The sequence below is a fragment of the Lupinus angustifolius genome, chromosome LG04, assembly GCF_001865875.1.
Source record: "Lupinus angustifolius cultivar Tanjil chromosome LG04, LupAngTanjil_v1.0, whole genome shotgun sequence".
NCBI classification, from domain to species: Eukaryota; Viridiplantae; Streptophyta; class Magnoliopsida; order Fabales; family Fabaceae; genus Lupinus; species Lupinus angustifolius.
The window spans coordinates 10,449,025-10,464,863 of NC_032012.1; the positions used below are offsets into that span (position 1 = coordinate 10,449,025).

General features: G+C 32.0%; 3 protein-coding genes across 3 annotated transcripts; all 3 read right to left on the bottom strand.

The window, feature by feature from the left end:
- On the bottom strand, positions 3,104-6,424 carry LOC109345785 (superoxide dismutase [Cu-Zn]). Its single transcript, XM_019584982.1, has 8 exons — positions 6,362-6,424; positions 5,635-5,723; positions 5,456-5,557; positions 4,613-4,708; positions 4,426-4,457; positions 4,248-4,323; positions 3,844-3,897; positions 3,104-3,337 (listed from the first exon to the last, which is right to left on the bottom strand). Exons 2-8 carry the CDS (start codon positions 5,708-5,710, stop codon positions 3,315-3,317), a joined length of 459 nt encoding a protein of 152 aa, XP_019440527.1. The 5' UTR covers positions 5,711-5,723; positions 6,362-6,424; the 3' UTR covers positions 3,104-3,314.
- On the bottom strand, positions 9,380-13,409 carry LOC109345783 (probable protein S-acyltransferase 17). Its single transcript, XM_019584980.1, has 10 exons — positions 13,210-13,409; positions 13,021-13,114; positions 12,731-12,825; positions 12,458-12,625; positions 12,302-12,374; positions 12,144-12,196; positions 10,960-11,051; positions 10,816-10,868; positions 10,382-10,507; positions 9,380-9,727 (listed from the first exon to the last, which is right to left on the bottom strand). The coding sequence occupies exons 1-10, from the start codon at positions 13,356-13,358 to the stop codon at positions 9,452-9,454; spliced, it is 1,179 nt and encodes a 392-aa protein (XP_019440525.1). The 5' UTR covers positions 13,359-13,409; the 3' UTR covers positions 9,380-9,451.
- LOC109345786 (histone H2AX-like) lies at positions 14,953-15,700 on the bottom strand. Its single transcript, XM_019584983.1, has 2 exons — positions 15,403-15,700; positions 14,953-15,316 (listed from the first exon to the last, which is right to left on the bottom strand). The coding sequence occupies exons 1-2, from the start codon at positions 15,601-15,603 to the stop codon at positions 15,095-15,097; spliced, it is 423 nt and encodes a 140-aa protein (XP_019440528.1). The 5' UTR covers positions 15,604-15,700; the 3' UTR covers positions 14,953-15,094.

Here is a 15,839-nt window from a genome sequence, read left to right on the forward strand (position 1 = left end):
TGTCCTCCCATTTTTTGTATCATTCTATGTATCATTGATTCTGATTGGTTGAAAAAAATTATTTAAATTAAAATTGTAATTATTAAATATTTGTTTGGTCAATCACACTTCCTGACACATAGAGTGACACAAAGTTGTAGGATAGCAAATATGGCTCCCCACTAAATCCATAAAGTCGAACGTTCGATTTTTATAAGCGATATTTATTGAAAATGATAGTCACAAAACTCGAAAGGTCCTTATCCAAAAAGGTAGATATAAAGTACCTAGGAAAAGAGCTAAAACCGTAAGAACTAAAATTTGTGATTTCTAACTGAAGCAAAAAATGGGTACACTAAAAAATGACAAATTACTGAAAAGAAATCTCTTCAATCCTAAACTTATTTTAAAAATGTCTTGAGTTATAAAAAAATAAAAAAAATTGAGATTTGGACATGAATAGTTCATATAAAAGCTAAACAAATACAGAAAAAATAATGAAATTTTTATTTTTAGGATTATTAATTTCATGAGTGGATAAGAGATAAGATAATTAGAGTTTTTATAGTAAAAAGATAACTAATGAAAAAGTGAAAAGAAATATTTTCCTATTTATGAGATAACCTTATCATAGGTGTAAAGATTATCCTAAACACTTTTCACATATCTATTGTTGCTAAGGTGGTAAGAAGTTGAAATTGATTCACAAAGGAAATATCAACAAGAGGACATTGTTCAAGAACATCTTCACCATCCAATTACTTATTATGTGTGAATTTGTAGTACATTCATCTTACATTTTGCATGCATTTGTAGTTTTTTGTACTACAAGAATATTTTTTCACATTATAGATAAAAACCGATTTTTTCTCAGGTGTGATTGTCTTTCCCAACAAGTATCGCTTACAAGAATTGAACTCATGACCTTTTAATCAAAGTGGAAATCTAACAAGGCTTTACACCACTAGACTAATGTCTTGTTGGTATCTTGTAGTTTAATTATGACTCTTTAGTTTTGTTTTATGTTATTTCCTTTGGTTGGATTAAACATGGATTTTTGATATGATTTGTGCTATTAATTAGAACTAAGAAGGAAAATAGGCCCAGAAGTAAAGAAATGGGAATTTGATATGAAGACAAGTTCAGTTATGTACTTCATGAAGAAAAAAAATAAAGATGGATCAAAGCTCAATAGTAGCCAAGAGAATGCTAGAATTGGAAAAGGCTAATAACAAGGATCATAGATACAACTTGGTCAGAAACATCTATCACAAAAATACTTAATAATTAAATTTTATCTTAAATTGATTTTTTTAACGTAGAATGATATCATTTTGGTACACGGTCATGTCTCATAGAAGGAATTAGAGCATAATTACTAGAGCAACCAAACTTTTCCTTTGTACAACATGACTACACATCTGTTGTGTCATACTTTGTGTCATTACATATTTTATGTGTATGTGATTGATCAGGAAAAATATATTTAAGTCAAAAATTTAATTATTAAATATTTTTCTGACCAATTATAAACACATGGTATATAGAGTGACACAATCTATGGGACAACAGATGTACTCCCATATCAAAGTATGCCTCTTTGTCATAGGCATGTGACATGACACCACTCCTGTGTCATCCTGCGGTCAAAGGTCTTGTAGAAGAACATTGACTTGCGATTTGAGAGAGACAATAAAAAACTCTTATTGTTTTCATTTTTATTATGATAATTGTTTCTCTTGTGTTTTCTACATGAGAATGAGTGAGAAGTCCTATAATTTCTAGACATGGCCTTACTATGATAAGTATAAGTCTTAAATTATTAGACAACTTAGTGAGTTAATGAATTTGCATTGTTATGGATATGCCATTATGGTATCTTGGCATAACAATATGGTTATTTCAAAGCATTTTGGAGATTGGAGATTTCATTGAAAGAGGTGTAGAGGTTTTGTAAAAGGGAGTACATTCGTTGTCCCACTATTTTGTATCGCTCCATGTTATCAAAACCTATAATACAAGAGAGAGAAAACTTGAGGACAACGAGTCCAACAAAAGGAGACTCTTGAACCTTAGTTTTTGTTGAGATAAGTAATTAAAGAGGAAAACCAAATTCATGTTTGTAAAATTGTTTCATTGGCATGTTATATTATTTGGAGTTAAGGCTGACAATGAACCGAACCAACTCGGTATTCGTTTGAAACTCAATTCGTTATTTAACTTGATAAATTTCATGAACCAAACGAGTTGACCTTAAGCTAAAAATTAAGCTCCTTAAATAAATGAGTCGAACTTAAGTTGAATATAGTTCAACTCATTAGGTTCATGAACTCACTTATATATTTATATTTATATAAATGTATTATATATATATAAATTAACTTTTATGTTTATTATGACCTTTATATTTATTGTCATTATATGTATAAACAAGATTATGATTATATATATAAAACATTTTGTAGTATTTTTTAAAATTTAATTAGTTATTTGAGTTGTCTAAATGAACCATTCGAATTGAATCAAACAATTCGCGAACTTCAACTGAGCCGAACTCAAACTAAAAAAATAACTCGTATCGAACTCGAGTCGAATTTCAAACTAAACCAATCCTTATCGAACTGAACTCTGATTCGACTCGGTTCAGCTCATTTCCAGCCCTACTTGAAATACTACGAGTGAAAAGTGCTTCAAGATTACAAAAACTCTTAAATGAAATGTCTCATCAGGGTGTTAATAAGGGAACATATTTAGCTTAATAACATATTTAGCTAGGGTATACCTTTCTTTACCTCTCACAAGTCACAAGTGAGACATAGAAAATTTATTGTTCCTCCCCCTTATATTTTTGACATAGTATTAATGGGGATGTACTTATTATTTTACCACCATCATAGAGCATGAAAAAACCAAACATTGATCTAACGGTGTAAGACCCTACTAAATCCCTAGGATGACCAAAAGGTCAATGGTTAAATTCCTGGGAGTTACACTTGTTGGGAGGGACAGTCACGCACCCAAAAAAGATTAGTTACTTACCAAAATTGAGAGGGGATACCCTAGTATCCAAAAAAATACAGCAGGCAAAAAACAAATCTAATTGGAAATAAGTATGTAAACACAATTCTCAAATATCATACTGCAAACTAAACAATAACCACCAATAACTAAACAAACTTCAGGTAAAGTACCAATTTGATTATGCATCAGAATGCTAACAATACATGTTTCAGCAGTACAGAACAGGAAACAACAGGAAAAGGGTATTATTCCATAATTCTAAAGCTTTTTCCTCTGATCAACCACCTTTTCAACTTCATGCAAACAAGGGAGGTTTATCCCTGCAAACCAATAATGCCTACAACAAACAACCAAAACAAATCTTGAATGAGTGGTTGATACTCTCAAAAGATATTTGAAACCTTTATATTCACAAGCACAAAGGAAACTTTAGGATCAGACTTTCTTAAAACGAGCTTGTCTCTAAAGTGAACAAGTTAAGGATGTATCTACCTTAAAATCACACACACCTTATATGCATGTAAGGATACTTTTTTGTTTATCAAGTCATCAATGATTAGTATACGTCTGACATGCTAAGTGGAACATACTTTGTGAGGTAGCTCCAACCGTCGTATGCGAACTAGCATATACACTAAGGATCTAGCACACAACCCTTTGCATAGAACTGGAGATCATCTAAGGTTTCTATGTAATTTTCCAAATGAATGGTGGATACATTCTTACTTCACTTTAGGGAGAAAGTCACTCTAGAGTTTAGATGAGGCTTGTCCGAACTTTTGATATCATGCATGTAACAGAATGTGAGACAAAAACAGCATTACTGTAACAGACTGTGCTTACCACAAGCAACTCTGCCACCAGCGTTTCCGGTGGCTTTGCTAAGCTCATGACCACCTACACAAGAAAACAATGAATATTAACATGTAGTGAGCCGAAAAAAATAGAGTTTTCACATGAAAATAGAAGAGCTCCAATGTGTAAGGAAGGTTAAAGAAGATTGTGGAAATATTTAATTTAGGGTTAAGCTTACCAATGCCCCAAGGGAACTGACTAAGGATTGAAGAAAAAAATAACTTTGCTTTGAAAAATAACTTTCATTTTTCAATACTTTCCCATACAAACTTCTCATTTTGCTTCCTTAACCAATCCCTTAAGTGCACATTAGTAAGCATTATCCTACAATTTATGGGCAGAAGGATGTTCAACGACTCGGATACCAAGAAATAAAGTAGGTTTGTGAGTACCTTTCCCAAGATCATCAGGATCAGCATGGACAACAACAGCCCTTCCGATGATGGAGTTTGGTCCAGTTAGAGGGATCTGCGAACATTTTCTAGGTTGTTATATATTGAACTTTTCAAATCTTGGTGCCAATCTACAAGAATTCATCAGAGGTTTGGGACAAGGAGATGAATAACATACCTGACTGTCAGTAATAGAGAAGGTCACAGTACCTGAATTATACAATGCAAGAAAACATTTTAAATAAGAACCAAACAAGCACATGTTAGGACACACAAAATATACAAGTTCTTTTAAAGATGAACCACCACCAAAAAGAGAAGCATGTGATCTTGATTAACAGACAAACAAAGGAACAAAGTCGTACCATCATCACCGACGTTAATATTTCCAAGATCACCAGCATGACGATTGTCATCCTCAGGGGCACCATGTTCCTTGCCATTAGGATTGTAGTGTGGTCCTGTAAAAAAACAGGAACTCAAAATCTTCAGCTATACGATATTAATATTATTAGTTGATAAAATGTCAGAATTTAGTGAATTTTAACAAACTTCTTTCCCATGCATGGATCTTTGAAGAACATAAGTACAAAAAACAGTGTTATATAACCTACATAAGAAGAAAAACCACCTCTGGCACATGTTCAACTTTATTTTCATCGAAGTAAAATGCAGGAATGGACCCTCTCGTGTAAAATATTTTGTTTAGGCCAAGAAGTTTAAAGACCTATTAATAGCATAACACAGCCACAGACCTAAGATTTAGCATATCTACACAAAGAGTAAGAATTCAAGAAGGTATATCACATGTGAGACAATCTTTATAGGGGTTGATGTGTGAACACTTTTTGCATTCTGTTATTTTCAATTCCAACAGTGATCTGGGCAAGGTCCCATTATCTACCATATTCAGTAAATAATACACAGATCAATTCCTTTTGTCAATCCTCCGTCTATTGACATTTTCGCATGTGGAGATTTATACACAAAAAGTTTCATATAAGACTCCACACATTTCAAAAGGGGGCCATTATCTAAAATTTTCGCATCTATTTCATTCATCGCATGAAAAGGTGATGTTAAAGTTTGACATGAGATGATCCACTCCAATCATAGTGAGGGTTTACAATTTGTTCCAGCCCATTAATACTTGAGGTTTAAAATAATAACACCGGTTATCGTCTAAGTCTAAGGAATAACGTAAATACCGGTTGATAGGCATCCATTTGTGGTGTCACCAAGAGCATGGACATGGAATCCATGGAGGCCAGGCTTAAGACCAGAAAGAGTACCAGTTACAGTGGTTGGACCTGGCAAATTCACAACATATGTTATTAGATTAGTACAAAACATGAACATATATAATCTCTGGAAGGTAGAAACTTACCATCTCCTTCCTGAATAAAGTAAACAGTTCCAGCAACACCCTCACTGCTTCCGAGAACTGCAACACCCTTCGCCATTGTTCAATGTGATCTGAACAAAACAACAGCCACTTAGAACAAAAGAGCTAAACAACAACAACATCAACAACCAAGTATTTATCCCAGTAAGTAGGATCGGCTACATGGATCGAACTATGGCATAATGCTAAGACCAACACAAATCTTAAAACATTGTTTCATTACAGGGAAATCTAAAAAAACAAAGGGATCCACAAACTCTTTCAAAACTTTGAAGCAAAATATAAATATATTTCACTCAAAAAATTCATGTTCAGGAATTCCAAATAAGAATAAAGTTAAAGCCTTTCTTACAAAAAGTGATTATTTTGTTTAAAAAAATGCCTTTGATTTTGGGTTGTTCAGGAATTTCAGCTTTTGTAAGCTAAAAGCTTTAAAATAAAACACTGAACAAACCAAAATTATTTGGAAAAACTTTTATAATAAATAAAAAAATCAAACAATAAAGAAAAAAACTGAAATTCAACTTGTGAAAAAAAAAACACTTAGATCAAAAAGAAAATTAAATTTTACAATTTCCAATTCACAAATTAACTACCTGTAATAGATGATTCTAATGATAGCACGAATTCAAACAACACATGCATAAAATATGAGAAAATAAAAATTGAATTATAAAATTGGATCTGGAATTGAGAAAATAGGGTTTACCTCAGATCGCCCCTTTAGAATGGAATAAGGTTTTGAATGTGAAAATGAGAATTGGTTTCTTTTGATTTATATAATAATGATATTCATTATTACCTATATCTTCTAGTACTTTCTTCCCTTCACCTACCATGCACGTGTCATCTATAATATTTCGTAGTTTTTCGGTGTAAAAATTTGTACATAATCATTATATTGTTTATTATTCATTTGTGTATTATATATTTTTAAAGTTGATAATGATAAAATATGAATAGTATATGAGGTGATAATATGTAAAACTCGTACATTGTTAATGCATATGTTTGTTTTTCAATTTTTTCCTTAGTAACAAAAGTAAAGCATAAATTTAATTTATTTTTAGTAATGAAAATTGGAAGGTATTTAATTTGAGTGTAACATTTGTATATTATTAATGGAAAGATTTCCAATAATTAATATATCATTTATTTATTATTGATTTGTATTTTTATATTTAAGAGTAATGATAATAAGGAAAGTGTTAATTTATGTTCTTAAATAAAAGGTTTATAACAATAAATTATTTATGTTTAAGAGTAATAATAATAAGGAAAATGTTAATATATGTCCTTAAATAAAAGGTTTATAATAATATAATAAAAAATTTAGAAAAATAAATTTATAATTTTGATAACGGAATTAATTTCTCAATATTCATCTAACTTGTTTTCATTTGATAAAAGGTAGTTTTTTTTTTGTAATGTTTAATATAAGAGAAGAACACACACGTAACAATTGACATTTATTTATTCCTTCATTGTGAATGTATTGTATATAAAAAAGAACACAAACTTAACAACTTAATAATATTTACCAAAATAAATACTATCCATATGTTGTAAATATTTTACCTATGTGTGGTAATGTATTACTCACGAAGCACCTATATTTTTAGTCATATTAAATGAAAATTACTATATGACCAATTAATTGTTGACTTTGCATTCTAGCTTGTTTCATAATATTGTTGTGATCTAATTTGGATTGAGATGGTTTCTAGAGTTGAATCCAAAAATCGAATCGATCGATTTAAAAAAAATCAATCGAACATAATGTAATCAAATTTGATTTTTGTGGTTCCGTTTTATTTCGAACCGGTTTTCAATTTTATTTTTGCACCAATCCAATTTTGAACATCCATATAAAAAGTTATGAAGAAAAAAAAAGTTCTGCTGGTACTCAAATGAAACAACAATAAAGTTTACGGGACAATTAATATAAAAGTAACTTAGGAGTTATAAAGTGGTCTAATAATTAAGGTATAGAGAGTTAAATAATAGAGTGGAAGAGATTGTAGGTTCAAGTCTCACTCATAACAAATTAAAAAAAATTATAAGGTGGTTTGATGATTATAGATAAAAAGTGAAATGACTGAGTTTGAGGGTTCAAGACTCACCTACAACAAATACTAACATACTTACATTTGTCCATAAAAAAAATAACTTGTGTGACCAATTAAAATAAAAAAATACTTAAAAAGTCAATTTAGTAGTTTTGTCAGTTTTAATGTCATATATAAAGGTATATTATTTTGATAAAAAATGTATATACAGTATAATAATTTTTTATACTGTTGGTGGTTTACCCATTATTCATTTTTGATAATCATTGAAATTTCAAAAACTTTAATTCAAATGAAAGGTAAATGATGCACTAACTGTATATAAATTTTAAGGCTCGTCCTTTGTTATTCCGCGGTTTGTCTACTCGATACTCGTCGATGCAAGTTCCTGTATCTATGGCTAAATGCACTTCTGGGGTTGATGGGTATGGTAAAGTTGAAACATCTAAGAAGGAAAATGGTGGTGATCCTTCTATAAATAATGCAGATGTACACCAGAGTAAAAGTTCCTTTAAAGAGGGGCATGTTCTATACACAGAAACTGCTGCTACATGTAAGGCTAATGAGAAAGACAAGAGTTTTTCTAAGTTTGAAGTAAGTGTTCGACCGCAGTTGAAAAAAGATCGAGTTGCTGTGGAAGCTTTGCGATACGACTTTAAGACGGAAAAATCTGAGGAGAAGTTTAAGTGTGATCAGATATGGTGGTAGGGATAAGATGCTGAAAGCTTAGGCTCAAATTAAGTGTTACTACTTGAACCTTGCTTTCCAAGTAAAGGATTAAGAAGAACTGTGTCTTGTGGTAGCTTCAAAGGTAAGAAGAACTTTTACTAAGATTGGTGATTCTATGACAGGAAAAAATTATACATTTTCTCGTACTATCTATACACTTTTAGTAGAAAAGTTTATATACAGTCATTATATCATGGACCATTCACTTGTATTACTTTAATTCCGATCTGTAGGGTTTGTTAGTTTACAAATTCATGTGCATCCTAATAATTACTTTAACTCGGTCTAGAGTTGATTGTGCATTGAAAATTTGGCATGCAGAATTAAAATTGATAAATTAGTTAGAAGATTAAGTAACCACAAAACTTTAAAAAAAAGTTGGTGTAAAACAGCACTTAGTGTAATGATTTTAGTAGCTAGAGGAGATAACTTATCTTCTTATACCAGGAGATATTTTATTATCTTAAAACAAACCTTAGAAAATATCAATGTAATTTTCTTTAAATAATTGTTTGGAGTCACCAATATATAAAAATGTTTCTTTAAATGTTGAACAAATAAGCAAATTTAATTTGATTTATGACAAAGCACATTATCTTTTAATCTGTGTAAACTAACCTAACCTAAGAACACATGCATGCACAATTGCACACACAAAGACTATCTATCTAACAATCAATTCTCATTCTACAACTAGTCCTGAACTCCTTCAAACACAAAAAGAAAATTACATCATATCTCTAGAGTTCACAACAATTTATGAGTGTAATATTTATGCATTGTCAGCGTAAAGATTTATACACAGTCAATATATTATCGACCATTTATTTGTATTACTTTTTTGCAGACTCGATGATAAATAAACATGAATGGCTGATGATACAATGACAGTGTATAAAACTTATACGTTGTCGGTACATACATTTCACTCTCATAATTTATATCTGTGTCTAAAGAAAGAATTCTAGGGAAAAGCTACCCACTTATTTCATGTTCACAACTCAGCTAGACTTGAATTTGGATTGTGTAAATGAAGTCCTTGTAGAGAGAGGGGAAACAACTTCATGAATATTGTGAATGAATCCTTTATCATAAACATTATTCTTAACAACTACCACATCTTCTAGAGGTGATCTTCTAAAGAAGGATCGCCATTTGCTTACCGAAGGTTTTCTTTCATTGCTCAATCCACTTATACTTTGTCTTAGAGCTGCAGCACTAGCTTTTGCTTCTTTTACCTTCCTCTGCAACTCCATATAATCTTGCCACTTAAAGGTCTGAAAATCCATAAAGAAACCTTTAATTTTAGAGTGTGTTTGGTACAGAATACAAAAAAAACTGTTTCGGGTATAAGATCGTATATCTTTCGCAAACCTGATTAAATTCGAAAAACACAGTTTTTTATTTTCGGGTGAGTTAGATAAGCTGGAAGTTTCAATCCTATTTTAAAAAGTTGTTAGATTGTTTTGGAAACAATCACATTTTTCATATTTCACCACTCCAAAACTAACTACCAAACAACCTGTCCAGTTTGTGTGGTTTTGTGAATGCAAGGATTCTGCTACTACGGGGAAATGGAGACACACCGGAAAAACAAAAGTCACGGCGAGAGAACAAACAATGGAAGTTATTAAAACTAAAACCACGTTCTCACAAATATAATAGATGTGTCACTCCGTATATTTCTGTTTAGAACTAGGTGTTTTATGCTTCTAGTGCTACCTAATGAAATATTTTTAGCATAAAACGCAACCCATCCTGTTGCGGCGGGATGAGAACTGAAAATCACTAACAAAACTGTCAAATTTTATGCAAATATCTTTCTGGCTACATGGCAAAAGAAAAAAGACGCCATGCCGATTCCTGGCTCCTGATATTTTACTAACAAAGTTACTTTGCATAATAATTACAAGGTCACATGTAGAAAGTACCTCATTAGTGGTAGTGTTGCTAAGGCACAGTTTTGCATGATAACCAAAGAAACCGAACAACAGCATTGATATAATTGCAAGGAACACCATAAGAAGGATCTGAGTGTTGTAGGATCCAAGCAACCACTGCATAATAACAAAAGATCTTCAAACATTAAAATGGAAAGTGGAGCATAAGAATAGGAATACGTAACAATCAAAAAGTAGGGCAGCCCAGTGCATGAAGCTCCCACTAAGTGGGGTCTGGGGAGGGTAGATAGATCCGTAGATGTAAGCAGGCACGCAGCCTTACCCTCACAAGCGAAGAAACTGTTTTCAGGATTTGAAGTCATAGACCTCTAGGTCATAAGGCAAGCAGCCTTATCATTGCATCGGGGCTCACTCTCTAATCAATATTCAATAAGTAGACTCACAAAATTAAATAAATCCCTCACCTGGACAACATGAGGAGCTAAATCCCAAAGAGTTTTTTCTATTCCATAGTAAACTGCAAAATCAAGATAAGGAGAAAAGTGTAAAAATTAGAATAAGAAACGGACTTAAATTTAAGATATATATTAAATGCAAATTTGTATTACCTGTTAGTATATAGACAACTTTTAATTCTTTTAATCTTCCAGCAAGAATCAAGGCAATGGCAACTGTTCCATACAAGCACAAAAGAAAATGCCTACAGGAAATGAAAGGCTCACAAATAAGAAAGGAATCAGACATGAAGCATGTGAAACTTAATGCAAATCTGTGGTAAATCTGAAATAAGCAATGAAAATGTTTACTATGTAATGATAAAGAGACTGGAATTAAATCTAGTTCCTTTAATATCTAAACAACCTCTTAAAAGGAGGGAAAGGTTGAACTGAAGGATATTTTATGCACCACGATAACATGTTCATAGTGTTTTGGAATGAGTTGAAGAGATAGTGGTACAGTACTTTGGTAAAGGAACAAGAGTGAAGATAATGCATCCTCTAAAATGAAAGAATAACATTAAGGAAAAACTATGAATGCAGCAGGGTTGCCCAAACTCTCTGCATTTTCAGGAGGCGATATCTTTGAAACATCCAAGAGTGGATAACCATAGGGAGGCTAAAAACATAATCATATCCCACACAGAAGATTTAATGGCTACGGAACACCCTTATAGACGTGTGTTATGATCCAACCAAGTGCACCAAAGTATTGCTAAAGCAAGCCACCGTCATAGAACTTAAGCCCTAAGATTGAGACCTTTTTTACCCAAGTCACGTGTTCACCCAAAAATTGATACACTTGTCATCACTCAGAGATAAACTAAGCATCCTATTAATTCCAATCCAAATCATGCTTCTGCTGAATAACTTGGTTCAAAAATGAAATAGTCTCTAATAGAAAGTGACATAACCATTTAGCCACCAAGGCAATATTTATAGACACCAAATTTCCTAGCCCAAACCCCCCCTCATTTTTAGCTAAAGATTGAACGTTGAATGGAAAACCACACAAAAGAAAAGACAAGGCTTGAAAGGTTGCCTCAGGTTCTCAATTATGAACCTTGGGGTCAGAACAAAATAAGAGATTGTTTTAGGATGTAGAAGTTTCTATTGGAAGTGCAAGAAGATGCCTACTGACATATTTCTAAGTAAAATATTTTAATCTTGAATCTTTGCTCAGTCTTATAACGTGCCACACTTTTCTAGGGTTCCTATTGCAAAGAAGTTAGATTACATAAAAAGATACACAGATAAAATTAAATTGTTAACTATGCAACACATACAAAACTCACCATAAAAGAAAAGCCATGAAATACCGGGTGTTCCTCTCCCCAATACAATTATTCTGCAAGTATAATAACTTTCAGTTCAACCTAAATAAAATGTGATTTATTAAATGAAAAACCATATAAACAAACTACAACAATGGAGAAATTAAAAGGTTACTAACCATCCATCCACAGTGATGATCGAAGCGTGCAACACAACGTTTACAAATGCTGCAGTGTTTTGACCTAGCAGGTCTGTGCGAAAAAATTAAGACCATCCAATATATATACTCATAATTGTAGCAAAAACACTGACACTAGTTGTAAGCAAAACTCACTTTGGAATTTTGCAGGTGGAACATTCTTTCTCCGAAAAAATGATATTATCGTAGGGATAAGCAGAAAGATAGTGAGTAACATTGTCGGCCGTTATCGTCCCTGGATCGGAAAAGCTGGTCAAAAGAAATAGCAGAATTCCAATAGCAACAGCCTCCAAGCTTAAGTACCTAAACAGAAAACATACTTTCTAATAAAATTTAAGGATAAAATAATGGTGAGAAAACCAAATAGCATGAAAAGAGAGTAAAATAATTGAGCCTGCAATACAATACCAATGAATTTCAGATAAATAGTATCCAGGAATATAGGGAAATGAAGACTTAGCAACGAAATAATATGTAAAGCTGATGATGACAAGATATATGATCTGCAATAAACACAGCACAAATTTATCAAAACCCATAAAAAATCACAACTTGTTCTTGAATACCCAGATTAATTTTTCCAATCTAGTCCCTAAATAATGAAAAATTCCAACTTAACCCTCACAATAAAACTACCCCAATTGAAAAAGTTTCGATTTTTCATCCATGAAATGAAGAATTAGTATTAATAATAAAACCTGGAGAAGTGGGTTGGGTCGATCGCAGCAGTAATATTCAATAGAGAGAACAACATCTTTAGATTTAGAACCCAAAACAGAACCAACAAAACGCCTGCAACAATTCAAATCAATTCAATTCAATTCAATCATCAATTGATTTGAAGAAGAAGAATAAGAAAGAGCGAGAGAGAGAGAGAGAGGGGTTACAAGAAGTAATCGTAGGCACCAAAAGTGAGGAAGAAGTGAAAGCGTTGAATGAAAGTATTTTCAAAAATGGGCCATCTACCACAAAGGAATGAAACAATGACGAAGAGAGTTAAGAAACCATGACATATCAATAACAATTCTACTCCCATTTCGATTCATTCACTCTTCTTAACAACTACTATTATCTATAATAACTCACTCACCCCAATTGGGGCAACACTCAGGTATTATGATAAAAATCAAACAGAATAAAATCATGAAATAATTTATCTCCTTAAATCTGTAATGTTTGATATGTGTATTGTTTTTTCCTTTATAAAATATTTTAAAATGAAAATTGACCGAAGGAAAAAAAAATAAGACATAACAAATATTATACTAATTTAAGAAGATATAATAGTAAAAGTCCAATGCTAACAATACAATTAAACTCACTCTTTATAAGCTCTTACCCACCAACTTAAATGGTGACCTTCCACCTAAAATGAGTGTAGAGTCAAGTTTGACTTTACTCTAATTCAATTTGTTTAAAACTCAAGGATTTGTGAGTGTGATAATTAGCTCAATTTTATACTTGACAACTCAAATAATTTTCATCAATTTTAAATCAATTTTTATTATAAAAAAATTAATTGTCTATTATGTAAGTGTAATACATTTAGTTAGAAAGACATTTTATATGATAATAAGAAAGATATATTTGATATCATTCATTTATCAAGTTCAATTTAACTAATCTCATTCAGAATCAAGGTGAGATTGACTTTAACAAGTCAATAATGGGAATTGCTTAGTTCACTTTCAACTATTTAGCTAGATTTCTAAATTTTGATGTCAAATTTAACTCCTCTAAGGTGAATGAAAAATATTTTATTAACGGTGATGAAATTTATTTTACACATACTTGAAAAATGATTAATGCTCTCATAGGCAAGGTAGTTAAGAAAACATAAGGGATGAGAGTAAAATTGGAGTCCTAGACTCATAGAGTGACACCAAATTGTCTCATCTATGGAAGACAAAGCTTTTTGGTTGATAATGCTAGTGATTTTGATGATCTAACATTAATTCTCATATGACTGGACTTGAAAAACAAAAAAGATATTCATTATTCATTAAGAGAGTAGAGAATGCTAAAAGCTATCATGGAATCTTCATCACAACGAAGGCTTCAACAGATACTTGAGAGATTATGAAGTCTATATTGAGTGGTGGAGTAAAAGGGGAAATTTTGTACGTGCCCAAAAGAGAACGGTGGATTGGGAAATTTATTAAATATTAATGGATGTAAATATAATTTACTTTTGTTTTCAAGGACCATATTTTTCACCTACAATAATTGTAAAAATGGTCCATGTCAAATAGGATGGGAAAATATTATAATCTTTTATTTCTTTAGGAGTATACATTATATATTTTATTTGGGCTTCAGGTTAGCTTTATATTATTATTCATATATATATATATATATATACTAATTATTATTTTAGTACTTGATATGTATACATTGATTTATTAACCATGTATATTTATATTATTTTTATACTATCCACAAATCATTCATCATTGATTTATCAATAATCAATGATAATGAAACAAAAGTAATACAAATTAATAGTAAATGATAAGCAAATCCTATAAGGGTAAAGGGTATTCCAGTTCTCATCCCCACCAAAGGATATCAAACCCTAAGAATTTATTGTAAATGGACTGAGATTAAGGGTTTAGGGTATGAACAATTATGATAGTGAACAATTTTCTTTCATTCAAAGTCACAGAGCACGGTATGAACCATCAAAAGTTCACTACATTTTCCATCCATTTAACATCTATAGCAATATAACAAACTATAATTCTTCTAAACAAACACAAACACTAGAACATTCTAGAACTCTTGTGAAGCAGATCCAATTTCACCTTTTCCCTTTCCAACCTTCTTCGGAAGCAATGTCTGATGAATATTCGGCAAAACGCCACCGTTCGCAATGGTCACAGAACCAAGAAGCTTGCTCAATTCTTCATCGTTCCTCACAGCGAGTTGAATATGACGAGGAACAATACGATTCTTCTTGTTATCCCTTGCAGCGTTTCCAGCCAATTCCAAAACCTGAAACAACATCAAAATCGAATTCAGAACGGTGAAAACCCTAAATCTAGCAAAATATCGTGGAATGAGAAATTGAAAAAATGAACCTCGGCGGCGAGGTATTCTAGAACGGCGGAGAGGTAGACCGGAGCACCAGCACCAACACGTTCAGCGTATTTTCCAGCTTTGAGGAATCTCGCGATTCTTCCAACGGGGAATTGAAGACCAGCTTTCTGAGATCGAGAAACGGATTTTGAGGACTTTGGTTTGCCTCTTCCTCCTTTCGTTGATCCTTCTTTAGAACTCATTTTATTTTTTCAAATTGATTGAAGAAATTTCAAAACCCTAGAAATTGCGATTGAGAAAGCGAGTGGAGAGAGAATAGTGTTTGATGAAGTAGTGCACTTTGGGTTATATAGGGTTTTAGACTTTGCGCTGATTGGTGGATATGATAAGACGAGGATTGCCAACGTGGCATAATGAGAAAGATTCGCCGCGGGAAATTGATTTTCAATTTTCCAATTTTGGAATTTATTTATTTATC

Coding starts and splice junctions, on each gene's coding strand:
- LOC109345783 (XM_019584980.1), bottom strand. CDS start 13,358: ATGGGAGTAGAATTGTTATTGATATGTCATGGTTTCTTAACTCTCTTC. Junction 13,115..13,209: donor GGTGCCTACGATTACTTCTT/GTAACCCCTCTC, acceptor GAATTGTTGCAG/GCGTTTTGTTGGTTCTGTTT. Junction 10,869..10,959: donor AGTTGTCTATATACTAACAG/GTAATACAAATT, acceptor TTGATTTTGCAG/TTTACTATGGAATAGAAAAA.
- LOC109345786 (XM_019584983.1), bottom strand. CDS start 15,603: ATGAGTTCTAAAGAAGGATCAACGAAAGGAGGAAGAGGCAAACCAAAG. Junction 15,317..15,402: donor TAGAATACCTCGCCGCCGAG/GTTCATTTTTTC, acceptor ATGTTGTTTCAG/GTTTTGGAATTGGCTGGAAA.
- LOC109345785 (XM_019584982.1), bottom strand. CDS start 5,710: ATGGCGAAGGGTGTTGCAGTTCTCGGAAGCAGTGAGGGTGTTGCTGGA. Junction 5,558..5,634: donor CTTTATTCAGGAAGGAGATG/GTAAGTTTCTAC, acceptor TGAATTTGCCAG/GTCCAACCACTGTAACTGGT. Junction 4,709..5,455: donor AAATGGATGCCTATCAACCG/GTATTTACGTTA, acceptor GTTTTTTTACAG/GACCACACTACAATCCTAAT.